General features: G+C 35.9%; 1 protein-coding gene across 1 annotated transcript in view; it reads left to right on the forward strand.

The window, feature by feature from the left end:
• Nucleotides 1-27,462, forward strand: part of SFXN3 (sideroflexin 3) — a 600,282-nt gene that overhangs the window by 474,092 nt on the left and 98,728 nt on the right. The window contains exon 10 of the mRNA XM_044056492.1: nt 23,782-23,829. Coding sequence (XP_043912427.1) covers nt 23,782-23,829 — 48 coding nt within the window. The remainder of the gene's footprint in view (nt 1-23,781; nt 23,830-27,462) is intronic.

Raw genomic sequence — 27,462 nt, forward strand, 5'->3', positions numbered from 1 at the left:
ACATAAAGCAAAGAGTTTCAATTATTCTAATCAACATAATTTGGATAAATGGATGGGTAACTGGAATTCACCTCTAGATTGAAATGTGTAAATGTCCCAACACATCATTGTTCAGCCCACATTTGGGTAATTTGCATGCACAATATAATGGCTAAAAAACTAGCATAGAAATGTAAAGCTACACTTCTTAAGATCCAGGTGAATAATCTAGCATATACCTATAAACCTACAAAAGGTGATTTTGCACACTGAGCAAAACTCTCCAAACAGCAACTGCAAAACTGCATTTTATAAATATTGATATGTGACTGTCAGACATACATGTGTACATTTAATGAATTTGTGGCTCAGAAGTTAAGCAGTTTCTGTTGTTTTGATGCATAATTTTAAAAATACCAATTTCTTTGGACAGAATTATGAATGCAGTATCAGCAGTCTTATTTAGACTTCAGGAAGTATGTTTTTCATTATCCCAAAAGTATGTGTAACCTTTGGTGACATGACGATGTCAGAATACAATAGCATGTAAAAGATTCTGTTAAGCAAAACTAGTTAATTTTCACATTAATGTATATAAAACAGAGCTGTCCATTTTATAACTGCAATAAGTCAAAGTCAAAGTAAACTTTATTATCATTCTCTGTTTATTTGCTAAGTTTTTCTGCATAGCTGCCTAGCTTGAGCATTTTCTGGCTTGTTAAACTTGATTTCTGTATTAGTAGCTGTATTTAGAGCACAACCAAAAGCTGTTTGCTGAATTTCCTGTTTGCACTTAATTTTAAATCGTTTTTTTCTTAAAACTTGCATATTTTCTGTCCTTGACCTAGCACTCTTGTGTGGGGTCATTTACTGCACTGTTATAACTTGATATTACTTGTGAACCTCTGCTATCTCTGTAAAAACAAAACAAAAAAAATCTTGCTTTTTTCCCACTTTTCTGAGAGTTAAAAAAGTTCAGTTACAGGCTTGCTGTTCCTGAACTGTTTGAAAGTTTCTGTGAGGCCATTTTTGCTTGGGCTGAAGGAGGGTCTCTGTGTTTATCAGTGGCAGTGACTAACATTGAGCAGCTTCCCTGCCCCGGAGAGGTGGTTACTGACTTGAAACTGTAGTTTTATTGGCCACTAGGGGTCATTTCCATAACTCCTTCATCTTCCTCTCTTAAAACCTAGTTGCCTCGTGGTTTGAGCGTCTTTTCAGGCTTGTTGGCTGTTGGTGAAGCACCCTCCAAGAGGAAAAACGCTGAGAGAAGAAGGAGCCACTTTTGAGATTTTAAGTATTTTTTCTCTGTTTATTTGCTAAGTTTTTCTGCATAGCTGCCTAGCTTGAGCATTTTCTGGCTTGTTAAACTTGATTTCTGTATTAGTAGCTGTATTTAGAGCACAACCAAAAGCTGTTTGCTGAATTTCCTGTTTGCACTTAATTTTAAATCGTTTTTTTTCTTAAAACTTGCATATTTTCTGTCCTTGACCTAGCACTCTTGTGTGGGGTCATTTACTGCACTGTTATAACTTGATATTACTTGTGAACCTCTGCTATCTCTGTAAAAACAAAAACAAAAAATCTTGCTTTTTCCCACTTTTCTGAGAGTTAAAAAGTTCAGTTACAGGCTTGCTGTTCCTGAACTGTTTGAAAGTTTATGTGAGGCCATTTTGCTTGGGCTGAAGGAGGGTCTCTGTGTTTATCAGTGGCAGTGACTAACATTGAGCAGCTTCTCTGCCCCCCGGAGAGGTGGTTACTGACTTGAAACTGTAGTTTTATTGGCCACTAGGGGTCATTTCCATAACTCCTTCATTTGTCCTCGGAGGAGTGGTTTAGGGCAGTGACTTGTGGTTTGTTGGCCAATTTGTGTCATTTCCTGTCTTTTCCAGCCCCCTGCTATAAAGCACGCTTTTAGCCCGATTTAGCCCGATTTAGCGGAGTTGCTACTGTTGCACACTAGGGCAGCGCCGGTTAAGCAGGTTTAAACTATTCGGCTACCTAAAGTCCACTCTTCAAATTTTCCCTTAAAACTACCTTCCTCGAACTATACTACTGATCTAATCAGCGTATCCTATAATTAAAAAGATCATCTCTACTTGACTCCAAGTAGACTATTCTCTATCTGTTAAACGTAGCACTTGCTCCTACAGTACTTATTACCTTGATATGGCACTCTTGTCATAGATAGTACCCCAAAAAGGCAACCCCCCATTTCTCGGTCACCCACGTCCCCCAGAATCTTTTTTAAAGTTTTTTTTGTCTATTCCTTCTAGCATGTCGAGGGATCAGTTGCTAGTGTCCTCTCCTGCTCAGCTGGTGAACCTGGGAATATTAAGGCAATGTTACAATTGCCTCATGTACACAGACAACCCTCTCCTCCTCCCACAAAACACAAATACATGCGAGAGATGCAACTATACGGCCAAACTGGAGGCTGAGCTCTCAACATAGGACTGGCAAGACCAGTCAGGAGGAGAAGGTTACCACACACACTATAGACCCAGTCTCACATATTACCATTACAACCTCAAATCATACACATAAACACACAAAGATACTCGGAGGCTCTGATCAAAATCTACCAAAACAGCAGAGGCCACCAAAGCAGACACCCAAACAACCACCACCTCAGAACACAACACCTGCAACACATAGACCTCACAGTCAGAGTGTCAAACAGTCACAGCCCTTAAGGCCAAACACAATGCCAGACACACTAGTCATTGGTGACTCCATAGTCAGACACACTGACGCCCCGCCACCAGACTGAGTAAGGAGAAGGTCACAGTAAGCTGCCTGTCGGGCGCTAGAATCCGCCACATAACGCAAGCACTCAGGTCTCTCAACAGCAGGTACAAATATGATTCAGTCATTGTCCACGCTGGTGTAAACGACTTGAGACGCACCTCCTTGGACTACATGAAAAGAGACATTGAGGAGCTCTCTGATTATGTAGCCCAGACAGGTATGACCCTGACCTTGAGCAGTATCCTACCTTCACCAAGAATGATGCCACAATACAGAGATAAGATGATCAGCTTTAACAATTGGCTTAAACACTGGTGTCATTCAAAGGGGATCCAGTGTCTGTCTGCCTGGGATGACATGCTGGACAAGCCACGCTGCTTCGCAAGGGACGGCTTGCACCTGTCACCCTGGGATTCCGGATATTGGCAAAGGCTCTTGCCACCCCATAGTGCCTTTTTAGGCAAGGCTCAAATTCTAAACCTACCACCCTAGAACACAAAAAGGAAAAAACTAAGGGTAATGCTGCTCAATGCCAGAAGTCTAAATCTCAAAATGCACGCACTCGAGGCCCTTCTCAGTATGGAGAACATCGATGTCTGTGCTGTGACAGAAACCTGGTTCAAGGCTCCTGAGAGCACCCCAGCGCTATCAGGTTTTACCTCATATCATGCGTTCCGGCCCCAAAATCTGGACAATACCAAGAAAGGAGGGTATCCATATTCATCAAGGACACCCACACCTCAAGACTGGTGGCAACGCACGATGCATCGGAGACCATCCAGGTGCAATTAACCATAGGCAAGACTGCTCTGCAAATTGTAGCATGTTACAGGCCACCCTCACAAACTCAGGAACCTCACATGGCCTTCCTGAAAACACTAGAGGGATAAATGTATCACCAAACACCATCATACTAGGTGACTTCAATTACCCTAATATAGACTGGGAACACTACTCAAGCCCAAACACCCTAGCCCAAAAGTTCCTGGAATTCATAAACTCAAATGCCATGGAACAACTAGTCACCATCCCCACAAGAGGAGATAACATACTTGATCTCATCATCACGAACATGGGAGCACAATGTTCAACACCGGAGGTGTACCCCTCACTGGTGAGATCAGACCACAAACTAATCTCGCTGGAGGTCCTCATCCCACCCCACCTGAAATAAAAAGACCACAGTAAAGAACTTCTCAAAAGCCGACTTCACACTTCTAAAGACTAGTGTGGTCTCCTTTAAGGCCCCGAGCCGGCGGAAAACAGTACTCAAGCCGCTGAATCACTTACAAATGCCTTCTACCAACACCTGCAGGACTGCATGGATAAGGCAATCCCAAGCAAAACAAAGACTCTTTGTACCAAAGGCAAGCGTCCAGTCTGGTGGACCCCAGCCATAAACAAACTCTACAACAAAAGGAGGAAGCTACTACAAGATAGAGCAAAATCAGTGCTACAGGATACATTTTTGTAAAAAAGTCCTTCTGTATTACATAGCTTAAAAACAAAGGGATTTTGTCTACATCTAGGTATATAATTTTCCCCCTTTACGTAGCCCTCATTAGACCAATCATTGAATATAATGCTGTCTTTGACATGTATCTGTCCAGATACATGTAAGAACTGGAGCCCCCACAGAGATATGTGGCTACAAGGCCTAAACATGTCCTACATGGAACAACTGAAAGTCATTATCCTACTCAGTATCCTAAAGACTAAGAGGTGACCTGTGTCTGGCATACTAGGCATACTCCGACTGTTACTTATGCATTTACTGCACATCAGCAAATCAAATGGCATAAGAAATGTTCAGTCTAGGGATCTAAACCTCTTCCTCAACATCTACAAAATGGTTTATGGGACAAGCATATCTTACAGAGGATGCTGCTGCTCTGGAAAAGACTCCCCATCCACATAAAACAAAGTTCATCCCTGTCCATATTCACATGCAAATTAAATATATAGTTGGGAAACAGAAAATTTACCCCAGGACTATCCCCTATATTACTCATTGACAGAGGCAGCTGTTAAATGCTTTACCACATGCATGGGTCCCTCACATTATTTATGATATAATTCCATGTATTCTCATTATGGGTAATATGCAATTATAGACCACGGGGTGGGTAAGGCCAATCTCTAACTAATTGAGGTAAGTTAATTTGAGTACAAAAAGAGAAATTGGCTAGGATTAAAAGTGCCGACAAGGGTAACTAGCCTAATACTTATCTATGAACCTATAAGACAATCAACTAAAAATGCAGTAATTTTTTTTATAAGACGAGAAAAAATGTGTGGAAGTGGAGTTATTCAGCTGAAGAAGACTGGAAATACCTAGATACATTTGGTTACAAAAGTATGCATGTTTTAATCCTGTGAGGCTTGTGACAAATAAACTGTGTTACACTATAAAGGCAACTTTAAAATTCAAACATTTGAGCACAACTTCCATTAAGAAGTAGTTATTCTAATAATAAAAAATGAAAAGTAACCTTAATAAGATAAAGGTTATTTCAATGGAAGCAATATGATTTTGCACTCCTAACATTGTACTATTTTTATCTGAAACTTTAGCACTGAATTATTGCTATCTGATAAAACTAAGTGTTGGGATTTCTTACCCACAAGGCACAACTGCCTTTTTTCAGGTGCATCCCAGATGTGCTTTCTGGTTAGGCAACTTCCTCAGAGTAATAAAGTATACAATTTAAATTGATTACTTGAAATGTAGGAATATAAGGCAAAGCTTGACTTGATAACAGTTCATAGTTTTATGCTGTTTGTTGGTCTTCCACTTATTCTATAAATCTGGCAATCATCTTCATATAACTTTATTTTTAAATGTTTATAAAATACATACTGTATTCATCTTGCCATTAATGAAATCCCACCTTATGAAGTGTTGCACTGTCAGTGCATTTACAACAATAAAGTTCTTGGGCCTCTCTTCTTTGGTGTTTACTTATCAGAGGTCAAAGCCAATGTTAAGGGTTTGTGGGTGACCATATTTGTAGAAGATTACAAACCTGGTGCCATCATAAACTCCCCAGGTGATACCAAGGTCCTGCAAGAGTTGTTGTGTCTTTCGGCTTTTCCCGGTTAGGGGTCGCCACAGCGGAAGTCAGGTCCGCTAATGATTGGCAGTAGATTTTTACATGCCGAGTTGCCAACCCTGACGCACAACCTTCAATGAAGGTACGCCCATTCACGCATGTCTCCACAGAGAAGACGCTTTAGCTGAGAATCGAACAGGACAACGTCTTACTGTGAGGCAACAACGCTACTGCAGCACCACCACCAAGATCCTGCAAGAGTGCTTATCCCAAATAAATGGCAGATGTAAAAGCCATGAACAAAAACTAAATTTAAAAAAGTGTGTAATCATATAGTTCATAACTATCACATTGACAACACATCCAGGAAAACCAGTCTCACAGTTAGAGAACTGGGAATCTGTGTCAACAACGAACTGTCCCATGATCACCACATATCCACTGTTGTAAGGATGTCATTTTTCATTGCACAGCTTATATGTAAAGGTGTCGTGTCCAGATCCAGGGATGTAATCATTCCAATGTACTCGGCACTCAATAGGCTGATCATTGAGTATCATGCCCTTTGGTGTGTGCCTGTCCAAACACTTGTCACAACTGCAATGACCATGACAATTTCTTAGAAAACAGTCAAGGCTTAAATCATAAAAACTATGCAAACCATCTAGTCCCTCTTCTCAGCATCATATGGGCTATTATGATTTAACTCTGCTCATATACAGAGTTACAACAGACCCTATCCTGGCATACCTATTAAATATCCACAAATCCACTGATATCATAAACGCCTATTCAAGCAATCTCAATCTCTTTTGCAAAATAAACAATGTGGTGGAATAGATTTTTATCTCAGAGAATACTGCTCAATGGAACCTTCCACTCTACATAAAGCAAAGAGTTTCAATTATTCTAATCAACATAATTTGGATAAATGGATGGGTAACTGGAATTCACCTCTAGATTGAAATGTGTAAATGTCCCAACACATCATTGTTCAGCCCACATTTGGGTAATTTGCATGCACAATATAATGGCTAAAAAACTAGCATAGAAATGTAAAGCTACACTTCTTAAGATCCAGGTGAATAATCTAGCATATACCTATAAACCTACAAAAGGTGATTTTGCACACTGAGCAAAACTATCAAAACAGCAACTGCAAAACTGCATTTTATAAATATTGATATGTGACTGTCAGACATACATGTGTACATTTAATGAATTTGTGGCTCAGAAGTTAAGCAGTTTCTGTTGTTTTGATGCATAATTTTAAAAATACCAATTTCTTTGGACAGAATTATAAATGCAGTATCAGCAGTCTTATTTAGACTTCAGGAAGTATGTTTTTCTTTATCCCAAAAGTATGTGTAACCTTTGGTGACATGACAATGTCAGAATACAATAGCAAGTAAAATGTTCTGTTAAGCAAAACTAGTTAATTTTCACATTAATGTATATAAAACAGAGCTGTCCATTTTATAACTGCAATAAGTCAAAGTCAAAGTAAACTTTATTATCATTCAAATCTACACCACAGTGTAGCTGAACAAAATTGCATAGCTTCATTCACAGTGCAAGGACATACATACAGAAAGTATTTTAGTAAAAAAAGTAATTTGACATCACAAAAACTTAATATATAAATAGAAACAGATAGAACAGCATATAGATGTTGCACAGTGTATATTTCACTCTCATGAATTTCTCATATAAGGGTACAGGTGAAGAAGAGACAGAACTGCACCTTCAAATATGGGCATTGACTATCTATACTGTACTCATATGAAATGTATAAAATTAGTAAAATGTGTAGAATGTGATGAGCCTGTAATGTGTACTATTCCTAATCAAACAGCTATATACATACATAGGTGATTGGGGGGATGAAGAAACTGACTTCTTCTGGTTCGCCTGTTGACAGAGTTCAGCTTGTCTAATGGATAAGGGGGAAAAACTGTTGTTCAGCCTGGAAGTCTTGCAGTGCATGCTTCTGTATCTTCTACCCAAGGAGAGGCAGGAGAACATGCCATTTGCAGGATGGATAAGGTTGTTGGTTATCTTTCTGGCCCTTCTTATGCAGTGAGTCTCATGCAAGTCTTCGAAAGGTATAAGTGAAGAACCAATGATTTTCTCTGCTGCATTTACAACTCACCTGTGAGCCCTATGGTCAGAGACATTATAATTCCCATACCAGACTATGATGTTGTTTATTAGGATGCTCTCGATGATGCCCCTATAGAATGCTTGGAGTATGGGCTGCAACAAATTTGCTTTTCTTAGTTTCCATAATAAGTGCAACCATTGCTGGGGTTTTTTTTTTTGACAGTTTAATTGGTGTGCACTGACCATGACAAATCTTCTGAGATGTGTATTCCCAGAAATGTCATACTCTTGACTCTCTCCACTGACACCCCTTTTATCTTTAGAGGTTTGCGTGCTTCCTGACACCTTCTGAAGTCTACAATCAGTTCTTTGGCTTTGCTGACATTCAACACTAAGTCATTGCCATTGCACCATCCTATCAGTTGCTCCACCTCACTTCTGTAGACTGTATTCTCTCCATTCCCAACTCGACCTATGATTGTGGTGACATCTGTGAATGTGTTGATTTTGTTGGACTTCTGTCTGGCCACATAGTCATGCATCAGCAAGGTGAATAATAAAAAACTGAAGACACATCCCCGTGGTACTCCCATGTTCAGAGTTATGCTTCCAGAACTGTTGTCACCCACACAAACCTTTTGAGGCCTGTCCATGAGGAAACTTAGCATCCAGTTGCATAATGGGGTGTTGCTGCCCAGATGTACTAGTTTCTTTACTAGATTCTGAGGGATGACAGTGTTGAAGGCAGAACTGAAGTCAATGAATAGCATTCTGGCATAGCAGTTCTTACCTTCCAAGTGGGTCAAGGTTTCATGAAGTGCTAGATAGGTAACATTTGCTGTGCAAAGGTTCGGCCTATATGCAAACTGCATTGTATCCAAAGTTGCTGGTATTCTTGAGAATATGTGGTTTTTAATCTGCCTTTTGAAACACTTCATCACTGCTGAAGTCAGACCAACTGGTCGGTAGTCATTTAGACTTTCTGGCTCTGGTTTCTTGGGTAACAAAATCATGGCCATCTTCTTAAAGTACCTCGGTACACAGGCTACTTGAAGCAAAGTGTTGAAAATGTCCATGAGCACCAATGCTAATTCTGACGCATGGTCTTTCAGTATCCTGCCCAAGATAACCACAAAGCCTTCTTTAGCTATGTCAAGAATCTAAGTGGCAACTCACAGATATGCTCTGAGCTAGTGCAAAATAGCACAAAATATACTGAACCTACTGATATTGCTAACATCTTGGCAGATAGATTCAGTGCAAACTTCACCCCCCTCTCACCTCCAAAAGGGCCCACAACAATACCGGAAAAGTGTAGTGTTCCAGAAATCACAGATGCACAGGTGAAAACAGCCCTTTCAAAAGCCAAAAACACAACATCAGTGGGGCCAGATGGTGTCCCAGGATGCATCTTGCACGAACTACAGAACAAACTAACCCCCCACCTAAACACGCTGTTCAACCTCAGCCTCTTCACAGGCTACATGCCCATAGAATGGCGCACAGCAATGGTTATTCTGCTCCACAAAGGAGGAGCCACAACTGACCCTGGTAACTATCGCCCCATAAGCTTGACTAGCCTGGTCTGCAAAGCTATGGAGCGCATCATCATGGAACTCATTAACAAAGACATTGGGAACCTCCAAACACTTGACCAGACCCAGTTTGGCTTTGGTAAGGGCAGATCATGCCTACTAAACCTGGTTGACTTCTTTGAGACAGTCACCAAGGCCACAGACAAGGGAAAGTTGGTTCACACAGCCTACCTTGACCTCACCAAGGTGTTAAACACCATTCCTCACTCAGGTATTATAGAAAAACTCACCAGCCTGAACATAAACCCCTATGTCACAAAATGGGTTGCCAACTGGCTCACAGACAGAACTCACATGGTAAGAATTGCAGGCTCCAGGTCCAACTCTAAACCAGTCACAAGTGGTATCCTGCAAGGTTCGGTCCTGGAAACCCTACTGTTCAGCATATACTTCTCAGAAGTACAGGCAACCAAAGGAGGACTATGGCTAACCAAGTTCGCTGATGATTGCAAACTGGGAGGTATAATTGACTCTCCAGCTGACACGGACATCCTCCAAAAAGGCCTTACTGACATGGACACCTGGTGTCAAAGTCATGGCCTCAAGCTAAATGCCAAAAAAATGCATAGTCATCCCATATGGTTAAAACAAAACACCCTTGAATTGCGACATAGGTGGCAGCCCCCTAAATACAGAAGAGGTAATAAGAGATCTGGGGACACAGGTAGATAGTAATCTCTCCTTTGACAATCATATTGCCAAAGTAGTTAGGAAATCCTTCTATGTGGCCCATCTAATTACTAAAGGGTCCACATCTAGAAATAAAGAGGTTACAGTGCCCCTCTACTCGTCACTCATCAGACCCATCATAGAGTATAATGCCCTATTTGGGATGTACCTCATAAGACACTTCCAACAGCTGGAAAGACCACAAAAGTACCTCACCAAGAGGATTACTGGCCTCAAACATATGTCCTATGCAGCCCGACTGGAAAAACTCTAGCTGTACTCATTCGCATATCGCTTACTCAGAGGAGATATCTGCCTGACTTACAAAGCCATGTCCAACTCAGAATTGATAGACATGCTCCACCTAAAGAAATCCAAGTCACTGCGAGCCACATGCTCTAGTGAGCTAAACCTCACCAGAACAATAAATAAAACAGGCTGGAGGGATAGATTCCTGTCACAGAGACTCCCTATGCTTTGGAACAAAATTTCTATCTACATTAGGCAGAGCTCCTGACTAACACTCTTCAAGAGAAACCTTGATGAGTGGATGGGTAACAGAATATACACCCCTGGGGTCACTTCATTGGCTCTGCTTGACAGAGGCTCAGTTAATTAATCAATGGGGCAGTGAAAGCTGACACACTCTGGCTAGGCGTATAAATGCCCTTGGGCAGATAGCCTTGTACCTACCTATGAACCTATGATGTTATCACAACCAGCTGCTTTTCTTGGGTTGACACATCTCAAGGTTCTTAGGACATTATTGCATTTAGGTGCAGCTCTACTTCATCCTTACTGACAGGGAGTTCATTTGTCACTGTTTTATTATTGATGACAAACCTGCTGAAGAAGTTATTCAGCTTCTTCAAGAATATAGTGCTGTCATCACAAGAGGCTGCTGCAGGTTTGTAGTCAGTTATGATTTGTATGCCCTTTCATAGATGGCTTCTATCATTTTTGATCACTAAAATGGCCCTGGATCTTTCTGCCACAGGTTCTCTTTGCTTCTTTTATACCTTTGCTCAGTTTGCCTCTGGCTACTTTTAGGGCTTCCTTGTCCTTCGATCCGAATGCTGCATCTCGTGCTTTTATGAGCTCATACATCTCACTGGTTAACCATGGCTTTTGGTTCACTCGTATGGTGTTGCACTTAGTGGTAGATACATCAGCTACACATTTTGAGATATAAGTTATAACCAACTCTGTATATGCTTCCAGGTCAGTTTGGTTGTTTGACAAGGCTGCATCATTAAACACTGACCAGTCCGAACAGCTCGAAGCAGTCCTGCAGTGCTGAGACTGCTCCCTGAGGCCATAGTCTTATCTGTTTCCTTGTTGGTTTGCCAGATTTTAGCAGTGGCTTATATGCAGGAACCAGCATGATGGCAAGATGATCAGAGTTTCCAAGATGTGGATAAGGTGCTGCCTTATACACCTGCTTAATGTTAAATACCTGATCTAGTGTATTTACTACCCTCATGGCAAAATTCATATGTTAATGGTAGTGGGGTAGTACTGACTTTAGGTTGGTCTGGTTAAAGTCACATGCAATTGCCTGTGCAAACTCTGGGTTGCTATTTTAGAGATCACTTATGGACTGATAAAGAATAAATAATGCTTCATTGGTGTTTGCACTGGGTGGGGTGTAGACTACTGTGATGCATACTCCATTAAACTCTCTAGGCAGGTAGTATGGCTTGCATTTTACAGACAGGTATTCAATATTCCCCAAGCAGAGGTAATCACTTCACAGTTGCTACACCAACTGTTGTGCACACACACACACACACACACACACACACACACACATATATATATATATATATATATATATATATATATATATATATATACACACACACACACACACACATACATATATATATATATATATATATATATATATATATATATATATATATATATATATATATATATATATATATATACACACACACACATATACACACTCACACACATACTCCCCCTCCATGAGATTTGCCACAGAATGATTGAATTCTGTCAGTTCTGAATAAAGTCATTCCCTCTACATTTACTGTGCTGTCATTTATATTGGGACTTAGCCACATTTCAGTAAACACAAATAAACAACTGTTTCTCGCCTTTTTGTGAAGAGAGTTCCAGTCTTAAGTAATCCATCTTACTTTCTAGTGAGTGTATATTAGCCAGAAGTATGGATGGCAATGCAGGCATATGAGGTTTAGGTTTTAATCTGGTTGTAATTCCAGCTGTGGTTCATCTTTTTCTCAATCTTGCACATCCTTTCCTTTTTAAGTGGTGGCCAAGAGTGATGAAAGTATGATTAGCCAGATGTTTACATTTCTGTCCAAGTTCTAGCAAAATGTCCAGTTTTAGGAGCTCCTGTAGTATGTTCGGCCTTACAGGTCTCTCTACTAGTAGCCCATCATACAGACAGCATGGTAAGATTGTTGATCCAATTTCTAGCAGATGCACTGCATTGTAGCTTAATATACCTACATTTTCCACCTCTGTAACTGATTTTCCTGAAGTTCCTGGTGAAAAACAAGGCAGATAATCCACCTTCCTGATGGTCTGATGGGATCCGAAGCAGCCGCTGCCACACAGGGCATCATCATTTTTTTTAACACACTCAGATATGCACTGCACATAGGTTACAATATTCCTAGTAACAAAACGTTTGAAGTCAGGTCTCAGAAAGTCCCTGTTACTCAAGTATTCATTGCTCTGATTCTGTCAAATATCTTGGATGTATTTATTCTAATGATGTGTTTCAAAGTATCCAGAAACAAATCAGTAATACTCATGGAAAAATCTTACCCAACTGTATACATTTTGTTAGGAAGGATTATCTTTTAGAAATGAAGCTGTTTACAGGCACAACTTTTACATTAGTAACATTGCTTTGTCCAGAGAATATTTATAGATTCAAAATTGTATATAATATGGAGAAAATTCTAAGAGTTGGAGGGGCTCTCACTTATGACATGATGCAAGTTGGTTGTGGGAAAAAAGGATTTTAATGTAAATGTCTAAGACCCAGAATAATATATGACTGCAGACTGCAGAATGATTTGCAAACTACGTTTAATTGCATATTTCTTCATTTTTTTATTATAGCTCAGTATTCTGTTGTAAGCTAGTAAGGTGTCTTTTTATTCAACAGATATTTCATTATTCAAACTGTTAAAGGAAAAAAAGTCTGTAACAGCAATTATCCCTCTTCCTTGCTATAAAATATTCTTTACATTTTATTTACTCTTTTCCAGAACTATTTAACCAATATATTTATATATAAACAAAAGTTTAATTATTAAGCATTCAAATGTCATGTGACTAAGTAATGATGTTCTGAACAGGTGTCAAAAATAGGATGTAGTGATACAGTCATATGCCTTCAAGGAACACATTTAAATCTATTGGAAAAAGAAACATTGAAATTTATCCAATAAGAATTTTTATCTCCACATTAAATAAAAGGAAGTATGGTGCCAATTTTATGGAAAAAAAACAATGTGTAATTCAAGAAAAGCCAATATAGTTTTTCTGCAGTAATAATAGAATATAATAAATTATGGATACTGGTTATTCATTTTATTCACACTGATGAAGGATGGCAAATGCCATGAATAGTTTTCAACAAATTTTACTTTTCTTCACAGATGATTTATTCTTATGGATGTACTAGCTATGCTGCATCACTCTAATAGCAAAGAATTATGCAAAACCATTCAAGATATTGCTGGGGAGTAGTTTAACTGTGTGACTATTATATCTCTCTTTCTTTTTAAATTAAAAATGTTATTGCACAAGAAAGTTATACAACCATACACAAAGAATCACAAGTTGACTGTTTTACAACAGATCAGTGCTTAAAACATTCAATAATACAATCAAGATAAACTTGCATAATTGCTATCAAGTCAAAATAGCTAATATCCCATTTGATTCTGATGTACCACTAAGTGCAGATTCCATGAAATCAGCTGTACAGAAAAATGATCATTGCTGACCAACACTGTGAAAGACTAATAAGTAAGACATTCATGGTCTAGCTTTGGTGACAAAAAGAAACATTCCACAATCAATTCCATTTATCCATGTCTAACTTATAGGAGAACCATTTACTCTTTTTCTGTTGCATTTTAAGCAAGTATCTGTACTGACTTATGTTTAGTCTGTCCAATAAGCAAATGGACTTGCTAATAAAGTCATAATTACCGAACTAATCCACAATATATCTAGTGGGGGTAAATCATACCTTGGCTGAAGTATTCACAATAGCCCAAAATGACACTTGTTAACATTTTGCATTCATTCTTAATAACATGAAAGGTAATTTAGCAATTAGACTACCTTTCATTTTTGATAAAAGAGAAACTAGTTCCTAGAATTTTTCTTATAGCAAATGCCTTGAGGAATTGGATGGATTGCTTAGAATTAAAAGATGCATTTCATTTTATAGATATAAAATCCTTAGATAATTCTCTTTATCCCTATTTAGGTACTTAGTCTAGAATTAATAAAATGTTGACATCACATATTGTTTCATATAAAGTTAAAAAAAATCAAAATTATTCTTTTTTCCTCCAACCATATTTCATTTAGTGTTAAGATTTCAACCAATTTTAGCAGATTAACAATGATTGCTAGAATTTCAACTTATAAAGTTAAACAAGGAGACTTTAAAGTGGTTTAGGAATGGCATTAAATATTTTTTTAAAACAGTAGCATGGAAGACGTGAGCAAAATAAGAATATGAGATTTATGAAAATTGTATCTATTTGGAAGATTTGTAGCTTGGAGACAAAATTAAACAATGGGAAGTGAGCTGCTTGAAATCTAAAGTAAGCATCATGTAGCAAATTTCAGGTTTCAAAAATAGGACAAATCTATACTGAAGCAAGTAAACACATTACATGAAAAATACCAAATAAATTATTTCTCAGTGAATACCACTAACTCTAGGAACATTAAAATTCCATTCATACTCAACATCCCCAAGAGATATGCATAATGTAATTGGGAGATCTAAAATTTCTGCTAGAATGAACAATATAAAAGAAATCAAAAGCACAAAAATAATGCCATACGCTGAAATGGAGGAAATTCTTTAAAAACTTAAAAAGTGTATAAACTAAGATGACAGTTGTTGAGTTCTTAATGATTCTTTAAGAAACTAAATAAATTCAACCTTTAAGAAAACATCACAGATGACTTTATTAAAGCTATAAGCTTTAAAGAAGTCTCAAACAAGATAAAAGAACTCAAGAACAATTAAATCCCTGAAACTGGATGAATTATTTCCTGAAGTATTCAAAATCGTAGTACATAAAGCAATTCACTTCATTCAGCAAGTTTTAGTTAACATTCAAACAAACCAGTATCTCCCCATCCTGAAAAAATACCTGAATCACTCTAACTTTAAAGGAAAGTAAAGATACCAAAACTTGTGCTGCATATAAATTAATTTCATTAATAAACAAACTATAACATATTTACATCAATAGTCACAATCAACATGAAGCTTTCTATACCAGGCATAATTGATAAATGTGCAAAAGCAGCCTTTAAAGCAGGAAAACAACAGTTTGGGACAAGAATGTGATATAAAAGAACTTGAGCAAGAGGGAGTTTATAAATACATGGGAATTGATGGAGCAATAAAATATGAACAAATGTGAATAAAACTTAGTAAGGAATACTTTAGAAGACTTAAATTAATCCTGAAAACAGCACTGACACCTAAGAACAAAATCCAAGCTATAAACCAATTTGCTCTTCCTATCCTAACCTACAGTTTTGGAGTGAATGATTGGCCCCAAAACATGTTGGCTAGATTAGATATTAAAACAAAAAGGATGCTTCATGCTCACCAAATGATCTATAAATATCAGTACATACAAAGATTATATATTTCTTGTTACAAAGGAGGGATGGGCCTCCTTGAAATTGATTACATGTATAGATCTGCAATCATGGGACTCCACACATATCTTCTGACCTTACAAGACCCAAGCATAGTGAAAGTTTTGAAATATGAGGGGAATAAATCTAAGATGACTTCACTGCTTAACATAGCAGAAGCACATTGGTGTCAAGCAGGAATGGAAATCAAACCAGAAGTAAATAAAAATCAAGCAAGAACTAAATGTGCCAAAAACAAAAGAAAGAATATAAGGTATAGGACCAGAGAAAAAAAGCAAGAAATGTAGAAAATGCATAAATATAGTTGCGAGTATAGAAAACTTTTGGAAGAACTTCATGTTGATCAAGAACAAATGCAGGAATGGTTAAGAAGAGCTGAATTCAAACTGAGAGATGAAAGGTTAATATTGGCAGCCCAAGATAGTGGGCTACGTACACGCTGGTTTACACAGTCCACTGAACATGTGGGAAAAACAGACAAATGTAGGTTTTGTAAAACTGAATTGGAAACAGTTGGATGCCTCATTGCTAGTTGTGACATACTAATGGCAGAAGGACTGTATACTGAAAGGCATAATAATGTGACAAGACTGCTACACTGGAGATTGTGCAAGCATTATGGTGTTGAAGTGGCTGAAAAACACTAGAAACATGAGCCACAAAGCATCATAGAAAACAATGAAGTCTACATCATGTGGGATCATCCACTGCCAACAGTCCAAAAGACAGATGCTAGAAAACCAGATATAGTGGTCCAAGAAAAGAAGACAAAAGTAGCATTGATCTTTGAAATCGCCACACCCAGTGACTACAGTGTCTTGTGTACAGAGAGACACAAAGTCATAAAATATCAGGATTTGCAAGCGGAAATGAGAGCAATGTGGAAGAAAGATACCCAGATAGTTTCAGTAGTAGTAGGAGCAACGGGTCTTCTAAAAAACAGTCTGCAATCATACTTAAACATGCTACCAATACATGTAACTCCACAAGAATTGCAGAAAGAGTCGTTATTGGACACATTGTGGGTGCTGCGAAGAGCACATTTGTCTGACATCAAAGACTAAAACAATACTAATTTCATGAACTTTAATTGTACTTTGATTTAGGAATGGGGTCCATTCCCATCATGGTATTAGAAATCCAAAAGATTTGAAGAAATTAAAAAAGGCATGAACAATAATGATCAAACTGCCATTATGTTTAAAAGGAAAACTCAGGATACTATTAAGAAAAGACTTACACAGAGATATAGTTAACAGCATCAGACATGAAACTGCTTTTGTAAGCCTTGGCATTAAGAAAACTGATTTAATTTAATTGGACTAACTATTTAAAACCTTAGGGTTATATGGTCTTTACTGTGAATTTATTTCCATAGTTAAGAATATGTCTCAACATACTAAAGCCTATATAAAACTGGGTACTTACTTATCTGATCATATGGATTTAAAAAAGGCAATAAACAGTGGTGTCCCTTCCCACTTACTTTTTGCACTAGCAATAGAAATGTTAGCATTGACAATTAGATCAAGTTCAAACATATAATGAATAAAAGTGGAAGACCACCATGAGTTGAAAAGCTTGTAAGTTTGCAGGCAATTTAATTTTACCCATTATGAATATGAATGCAACATTAATATAAAATATATAAAATATTAATAGAGGTACATGTCGTTGGGCTTTCATTTTACAAATCATAAGACAAAATATTTTATTCTAAACAAAACCATATTAATTTGAAAAAAAAACTGAATATAACTGAAGTTATAAATTTCAGTAATTTGAATTTCCAAATATCATTACAAAGAACTGCAGTGAAACTACAGACACAAACTATAATAAAATTTTAGAAAAAAAAATCCTCAATTGAGGTCTAAAATAAAAACTTGCTTAGTTTCAAAGAAAGACTTCAATGCATAAAATGTTTTTACTTCCAAATATGTTGCTTTATTTAGACAAAAGGTCATATGCCTAATAAAATCCATCTGAAAAAAAATTAATAAAACCTTTCTAAAATGCAAAAAAAACTTGAAAAGACACAAAATCACTGGCAAACTAAAAAAACAGCTCCAAACCAAGACCAAAAGGCATGGACACCAAAGGTTAGCACTTTCATTCACTTTAATATGTTGTGAAATTCATCAGAAAAACACTCTAACCACCCTAAAACAGCATTTAAATACTTAATTAGCAGTCACATGACTGAATAATCATAATTTAAAAAGAAAGCTCATTTTTATAAATGTAAAAAAATACATACAAAAATCCATATAGTGGAAATGGTAAAAGTAGAAAACATAATTAAAAAGTTTTTAGTACATTCTAATAAATGTCATAAAATAAAGTTTTAAAAAAACTTTATAGCTTAGTTTGCAAAAAACACTTCATGTTAATGGTGTCATTTAGACCTGGTGCAACATCTGCACCCAAGTAAATTTGCCATAAGGATTCTTTGCATTCTAACCAGGTTTTATAATCACCCGAAAAAGTTTCTTGACTGACAGTATCTATCACTGAAAAAACTAATTTTTTGAAGTCAATACATATACCAGCATGTTTTGCCAAAGCATCGGTTTGTTCTTTTTTCTTAATTGCTAAAAGATGTTCATAAATATGTCTTTTTAAACACCTAGTAGTCTTTCCTATGTAATAACTTGGACAGGATAAACATTGTGCAACATATACTACCATTTCACTTTGACAGGTGTAATATCCTTTGGCCCAAAAAGTTATTTTTATGTGACTAAATTCCACTGAAGATGTATTACTGATGTACCTACACTGTCTACAAGAATTACAAGAATAACTACCTTTTTTCTGAATGAGTGCACTTTTTATGTCAGTTTTGTTATTGCAGCCCTGTTCTAATAAACTCTTAATGTTTCTAACTTTTTTATAAGTAAGCAGAGGTCACAGTCCTACAATCTTGGCTAAATCAATATTACCTAGTACAATTTTCCAATTGTCAACTATAATTTTTCTAATGGTCCACATCTCATTAACTATAGGAAGTGGAAATGAAAATGTAAAGCTGTTGTTCAAATTCTTGGAGTGGTCACTGATACCCTGTACTTCATTCAATGCTTCAAATTGGGTGCGACCTCTCAAAATTGGACTTGCCTTGCCATCTCTTAACTTTAGAACTTCATTTTCTATTTGGTTCAGCCATAATCTGTCATAACCTCTAGCCTCAAATAAAGTTCTCAAAGTCTCCATTTCTTTTGTAAAGTCAGTATCTGATATAGTTAATCTACTAAGTCTAATTAGTTATCCTTTAACAACACCCTTTTTCATATGAGGAGTATGGAGGCTGTCTCTGTAGATATTGGTTGGCAAACACTGGCTTTCTATAAATGCTACTGATAAACTGTTTGGACTGAAAGTCAAATGTCAAATTTAAATCCAAAAAGTTAAGACTACAACCAAAACCACTGATGGTGAACTTTATGAAGTCAGTGGAATTGTTTAAGTCAGAAACTAGCATTTCGAAATCTTCATAGCTACCTTGCCAAAGAAAAAAAGAGATCATCAGTGTAACGGCGATATATCAGTATCCTATCAAACAACCTGTGTTTAATAAGAAACTTCTTTTCCCAATTTGCCATCAGAAGGTTAGCAAAAGTAGGGGCAACTCTAGCCCCCATAGCTACTCCTGATGTTTGTTTGTACAGTCGTTCATTGAATTTTAAAAAAATTATTATCAAGAACAAGATCCATTAATGCAAAAACAGTAGTTATCTTTGTATTGTCAAAATCAGTATTTGTAGTTAAGTATTCTCTCAAAAATTCCAAGCCTATTTCCTGATCAATGCAGGTGTAAAGAGAAACTACATCCAAAGAAGCAAAAACAAAAGTACTATCTGGTAGTCTAAAGTCCCTTAGGATTTCCAATAGATGCCATGAATCTTTCAGGTAATGTTTTGAAGCCTGCATCACAGGATTTAAAAGAAAATCCAACCAAATAGACAGTGTTTCTGTCTTAGACTTTGCTGCAGATATAATTGGTCTAAAAGGGGGATTAACATTGTTTTTCTGTATCTTTGGAATACCAAAGAGTACTGACATTTTGGGAAATTCAACTTGTAAATAGACGTAAGTTTGATAATCTATTTCTCCTTGACAAAACATGTCAAACAGTAAGGTGTCCAATTTCAAATAACTATTTTTAATAGTGGACAACTCTACCCTCTGATATGTATCATTGTCTTTTAACATTTCTTCCATTGCTGTAATATAGTCTTTTGTATCCATAATAACAATTTTTACCCCTTTATCTGCTCTCATAACCCTAACTTGGGTGTTAGTGCACATACTTTTGAGTGCTTTTTCTTCCAAATCATTCAAATTGTGAACCTTGTTGTCAGGCTTTAACTGTCTAAAGCTGGATTCACATATATTTTGGAAGACCTGCAAGGTTCCTAGCAATGGTGGATTGTAGGTACTGCATTTTTTAGGCATTTGAGAGACATTAACCTGGTTGTCTATGTTAACATCCTGCATGACATAACTCAAATTCAATTTTCTAAGGAACAATCTAAAGTTCACAATAACTTTAGCTAGATTAAAAGAATTTGCTGGTATAAATGATAAACCTTTTTTCAAAACTTCACATGCCTGTGGTGGTAAACACATATGGGAAAGGTTCACAATTTCAATACCGTAATGGGAATTTTCTTTGCCAACTACCACTTTTTCTTGTTCCTGCCTTTGCCCTTCCCCTTGTCCTGTACTGTTTTGGACCACATTGGTGTTTTCTTGTTCCCTTGTTGGTCCACTAAAAAAGGACCCATGTTGTTTACAGATACAGAACCTACAACAGCTGAAATGTTGGTCCCCTGATTTTGAATAATGTTATTGCTAGTAACATTGGCAATAAATGTCTTTCTAAAATGTCTGTGGTATTCTGATAAATCTAGACCAACATATAAGCATCAAATAAGAACTTGAAATAAAATAACCATTAAGCTACCTGATCTAGAAACTTATAGTCAAGCAGCCTCCTTAAACATCATTGCTCATTGGCAGGATAAAAAAAACTCAGCTAATGAGAAGGATTTAGATACATTAGTTTTTAATTTTATCAAGATGAGGTTCTTATTTTATTCCTTGTAGATTATAAATACTAGAACATGGTTATTCATGTGTAACTGTTTTCAATTTAATAGTTACTCACCAATCTCACAGTATTTGAACAACATATTTAAAATAAAATCAGAAATTTCACAGTAAAGAATAGCAGGTAGAACATTTAGTTTAAACTACTTATACCCTTTTGCATATCTAAATTCCTAATAGAAAGTTCAAATAAAACAAAAATGATCAAAAAGGAATGTATATATCTATATCTATAGCTATAGCTATATCTATAAAACAGTTTTTAGTACAGTAAAAAAGCAACTGTTCATGAATCAAGCCAATCACCATCATTTAATGAATTTATTTTCCTCACGAAACAAGTAATGCCCAAATAATCTGAAAAGAAAAAGCAGAGGCTGACTCTAAAAAAGTGAAATTAAGCCCAAGTTCCAAAGTGTTACAGCTTTTTAAGAAAATGGTTTAAAAATATACCATCTAAAAGGGATGACAATGAATTGATGCTCATTATCATTTTAATGTATAAAGTAGCAAAACATTTAGAAAAGAGTTTTATCTATTGATTACAGACATTTATTGTAAATAGTGTTTGTAGTTATATTGAGTTAAAGTTGGTTTTAATTCTATAATATAAAAAATGACCGTTTATAAATCAAAATAAAAATCCAGTTAAAGCCATGAACTATTCTAAGTTTACAATAACAGTTTTGTGCTTTTATAATTTTGTTAAAACAGCCAATAAAATAAGTTAAAGAAAAATAATATAAACAAACAAATAAATAAACAACTAAATATGTAGTTATCTGTATCTTTGTATGTGTGTGTGTGTGTGTGTATATATATATATATATATATATATATATATATATATATATATATATATATATATATACATATTATATATATATATATATATATATATATAAAAAACATATTTATAGGTTTATATAAGACTTAAGTTCCTACATCCATTTTAGATCAATTATGGGAAAATACACTATGAATTTTCAAAGTTTTCATCATAAATTGGATTGCATTGCTCATTTGTTGTAGGTTTAAAAAAGTGCTAACTTCTTTTCATTCATCATGTTTAATGATTACAGAATTGTTTTCACTAAAGTGTTTTTACCTCTTTGTTACAGTGTTACAGGGTTATTAGACCTGTCATCTATAGTGAGATCTGTCTGATAACTGAAAACTGGAATACAGCATTTTATACTCAGTTGTGCAATGCTGAAATGTTACTGCTTTGGAGGATGTACTTTACATATGTGAAATCGCTCAGGAACTGAATAATTCAGTGTGCATTTTTATGCAGGCTATCTTTTTACAGCTGTGGCTAGGTCTAGTGGCATTGACCTAAGACAAAAGTTTATTGAATGAAAACGCTATCAGCAGTTTTGGAGTCATATCTCCCATTTGATACAATTTACAGGTTACTGGAGTATATAATCAAGCATTTTTAAATAATTATGAAGAAATATTCTAGAATTTGTCCTCCTTAGCTAGTAAAAGAATTACACTGTCATACTGGAAAAAATATTACATCCAGAACTGACACTTTCTATACTGCTGCATCTTTCCTCTAAGTCTCTAATCTTAAAAAGATGATTATAAGTTAAATGCTGCAGCTGGACTAAGATGGGATTGGGAATTCATTGGGTTAATATTGCTGTTAATTTTATAATCCATGCTAAGTTTGAAAATTTTCAGCTTTTATACTCACTGTAATCACTGAAATTAAAAAAAGACTAGCCACTCTGCTGATACTTTGGTTGGAGCTGCTGCAATTGGCTAAGAAAAGGTTCTGCTACAATACGTATAGTAAACTGAAGACAGTGCAGGGTTGTTAATGATAGGTAATGACTAATAACTAGGAACATAGCAAGAAGACTATGTCTTGTCAAATACTTCAAATAAATTTACCAAAAAAGAACCGTTTCAGAAAGCAGTATATCACCAATGTAGGAATATGTTTACCAATGTCAGTTTCAATGACTTGATTTCAGATTGATTGCAGAGCTGGTTATATGGATATATTTTACTACTAGTGAATGCTGTTTTAGACTTTAAGGGTTAGGTGCCTTACACTTTTCATAATGTATGTCTAATGTTTTTCTTTGCCTGCCAGCCCACAGGAAAGAACCATAGTTTGTTGTTTTGTAAGATGCTTCGCAGAAACATGGAGGCAACACTGTCAGATCACTTCTGGGTTCAGGCCTATATTCTTGCTGTGACAGTTAAAAAAAAATAATAATGCTCTTACTTCTAGAAAAAAATATCAGCAGTCATGTAACTTACCATGATATTTTCTATACCATTCATAAGCTAAGCTAATCAAGGTTTTTTTTTAAACACCTTTATTGAATTATCACTTATGACATAGGTAAATTTACATTTATATAAAAGTAATTAAACTGTATTAACAAGTTCGCATTGACAAACATTATACTTCACATATACTGTTATATATCATATAACCTAAGCAACATTACATAAATTATTTAATTCTATTCAATGTCTTAATGTACTTTGATGTACATAGTGAAGGTATTTTACTGTTGAGTTTTCTATTGCTAATACAATGTTTTGTGGCTTTTTCATTACAGCTTAGTATTTGCAACACCACTCTGCTGTGCTCTTTTCCCGCAGAAGAGGTATGTAATTTTGTAAATGTTATTGTTCCAAGTATCCTTTATTCTATTTTGGTAATTTAAGTGATACTGCTGTATTACAGAAGCAGGCATACGACAGAGATAGTGTATACCTAATCATAATGGTGCTGTTAACCTGAAACATACTATTGTACAGCATATCTCAGTTTCTTTTTACTCTGATCACGATTATGCGGATATGCTACTGATTCTAACATGTCTTCAGACCACTCTGGAATTGCTTTTGTAATTTATGATATTGGGAACCAGGGTTTGTTGCAAAACACAAACAATTCCAAAAGGAAAAAAAAAACCTTAACTGCTCCAGTGAGCTCAGCCATGAACCAGCATCTGCAGTGCTAAATACTGAAGATTTACAAGCAGAGCAAAAAGCTGAACTAACTGTATGACACTGCTTTGACCATAAATTAAAGAAAGTTTATTCATAAGAAAGTGAACTAGTGGTAACTATTCATTGTTTCTTCTATTTTGTTTAAAACACCTGACAGTTAAAAGTGTGAGTGTGCACTTGTCAAGTAACCAAAATATTCATAAACACTATAGTTTACTATTAGTTTTCTACAGTTTAAAAGAATGCCAGAATCATTAATGTCCCATCATTGGAATGAGTCATTGGGACATTACCGCTGATGTTCTAATCTTACAATGTTTCAATTCAGAGACATGCAAATGAGCTACTAATGAGCTTTTGTTTCATATGACTCATGTATATCTTTACATTGCTTATTATCACCATAGTATTCCTTCTATTTTCACATATTTCAAGTATCAATATGTTTTATTGTTTTTTTGACTATTCTGTCTAACATTTTAATCCTTCCCAGTTTATATTTTAGAGTTTTTTTATTTTGTTCCTTCTTTGGAGTTTTTTGTTTATAGGTTTTCATTGGTTTCTGTAGTGGCTTCTTTGATTGGCTTGGGTGAGTAGCATTCATCATTCGTTTGATTTATTGAGTTGTCTTTCAGTTCTCTTTGGGGTGAATACCACAGAGCAATTTTAACTTATTGTTGTGGAGGGTATTTACTTTTCAGAAATCTATTCTTGACCTTAGTCACCCTTTTAAATATATTATTGCTTCTTGTCTATTCTCCCTAACACTTTAATCCTTGAACTTTTATATTTTAGGCAATATGTTTCTTGTATCTATTTTTTAAGTTTCTAGTTTTTCTTTCATGTTTGAGAGTTTTCATTTGTTTCCATAACTGCTTATTTGATTTGCTTGGGTGAGTTGTATGTTTCATTGATATGTGTAGCTGATTAATTGATTAATCAGAGTTTGATTCTTTGGGTTGTGTTTCAATTCTCTTTCAAAGTGTACACCATACTGCTTTAATCTGCTTTTGTATAGGTGATTTATTTTTCAACAATCTGTCCTTCACCATTTTGAACCAATTTGTACTTATTATAACACATTGGTATCAGTTTTTAGAAATGTACAAAATGAAGAAGACACAGAGCTGGTTATGATACTTAGCTCTGTTTTGATATAATTTGCTTTTAATTACAAAATTATGAATTTAGTTTTCACTTTCCCCATACTAAGTAATTGTTGTTCATTCCAGGTCAGCTTTGCAGAAATACAGAAAATGCTTTCTGTGTCAACAATTTATCACAGACACTATAAGAAACTGAAGTATATTATCATTGCCAAAACCCAGACATTTCCTCATTTGCTATACCTTGTAGCAATAAAAACAAAATGAAAACTCCAGCAAAGCTAGAACTTCAACTGAGTGACGTCCCAAACCTCTTGTATCAAAAACCATGTGATATATGCAAATGAGCCTTATGAACATCAGGTGTTTCAGCTCATTGGCAATTTTGAATGCCCATGACTTGTTTTGTCATTTTAATGGACAATTTCAGGCCAGTAAAGCTAAAGCCCACTAGCTGTGGATATGCATATTTCGGCCTTGTTATGAACTCATCAGCACAGCACAAGCAGAGTATTTGACTGAGCATTAGAAACACAGAGCTGTTATACCCAGCTGATGTCCAGTATTATTAGGGTCACTGCAAAAATATCCCAAACAACAAACTAAACCAAAGAGTGAAAAGGTCACTGAAAACCCAATCAGTAAAAACAAAATGAAAACTCCAGCAAAGCTAGAACTTCCACTGAGTAACCTCCCAAACCTCTTGTATCAGAGGCCCATGGGATATATGCAAATGAGCATTATCAACATCAGGCGTTTCAGCTCATTGGCAATTCTGAATGCCCATAACTTATTTCTTCATTTTAATGGACAATTTCAGGCCAATAAAGCCAAACCCCACTAGCTGTGGATATGCATATTTTGGCCCAGGTGACTTCACTCTTCAAACAAACTGCTTGTTCAAACACACAAACCTAATAACTCAGCCAATGACTCCCTATTTTCTAACTTTGTAGGCAAAGTCTGGAACTCCAGCTGACCTCACACAAATAACCTCACACTCTCTATTCAAAAAAAGTCTCAAACAGCATCTCATGGCACACTGGCTATGTCCATGTACCAACCCAGACTAACTCTCGTAACTACTCAGTCAAGAACTTATCTCTCCTCTCTCTAAGAGAAATATATGTAACACATCACTTTTCACCTTATCATGCTTTCTATCTCTACCCTCCCACCCATCTTCCACACTGATATATTTCTTATCTTTTTTTTACCCTACTTACACATTACCATACCTCTATTACTAGGTCCAAATTAATCAGGGGTTATCCAACACTAATTCTCACTTTTTCTATACCTTTTCCTTTTACTGGACTAACTATGACTTTTCCTAATGCCCAATAATTTTGTTAGTCTTTTATTGCCTATTAGAATTGTTATTATCTGTTACCTCTGTATTATATACAAACTTATAATTGCCCTGTTTATTATCTGTATGATTGGAGCTTTTACTACAATATTTTGTATGTTATCAAGTTAGCATTCTATACCATGATATACTGCACAATGTTATTCATATGTGAGATGGAGCTTTTCTCCCCAGGCTTCTGCTAAAAATGGACATGTATCCAGTCGGAATTTCCTGGTCAACAAATGTAAAATAAAATAAATAAATAAATAAAATCAGAAAGATTAAAGTAGTTAAAGTAATTGACATTGTGGGTATATTTTTTTATTTTCATTAGTTTACTGGGAATGTCCAAATGAGTTTAAATCCCCTTTCCAACCAAGGGCAAGGGAGAAAATCTCCACAGAAAATTGAACAGTAAAATATAAGAAGCAAGCAATCAAAAATAAAACGATTGCAATACCACATTAGTTAGAAGAGTAAAAGGTCGTTATGCTTTGCAGTTGAGGTAGTTGATCTCTAACTGAAAGGAATCATTTTACAAAAAGGGTACTGAAGATAAATGAGTTTTGATGTAATCTTTCTTTTCCCAGGTACATGGAAGCAGGGTGGTAGAAGAAAAAAGAGTTAATGATGGAATAAAAAGGCTAAGATTAAGTAATGAAAAGCACAATACAGAAAATATGAAGTGGATAGGAGTAATAGAAGTGCACCACAGGTATATATGATTGGGAAAGAAAAATGGAAAAAAAATATATGTACATAAGTAGACAAGAAATGTAAATGGAATATGAATACAGAAATAGGTCTGGGAATGGGAAATAAAC

The sequence above is a fragment of the Protopterus annectens genome, chromosome 14.part0 (assembly GCF_019279795.1).
Source record: "Protopterus annectens isolate FY-2018-M chromosome 14.part0, PAN1.0, whole genome shotgun sequence".
Classification (NCBI taxonomy): Eukaryota; Metazoa; Chordata; order Ceratodontiformes; family Protopteridae; genus Protopterus; species Protopterus annectens.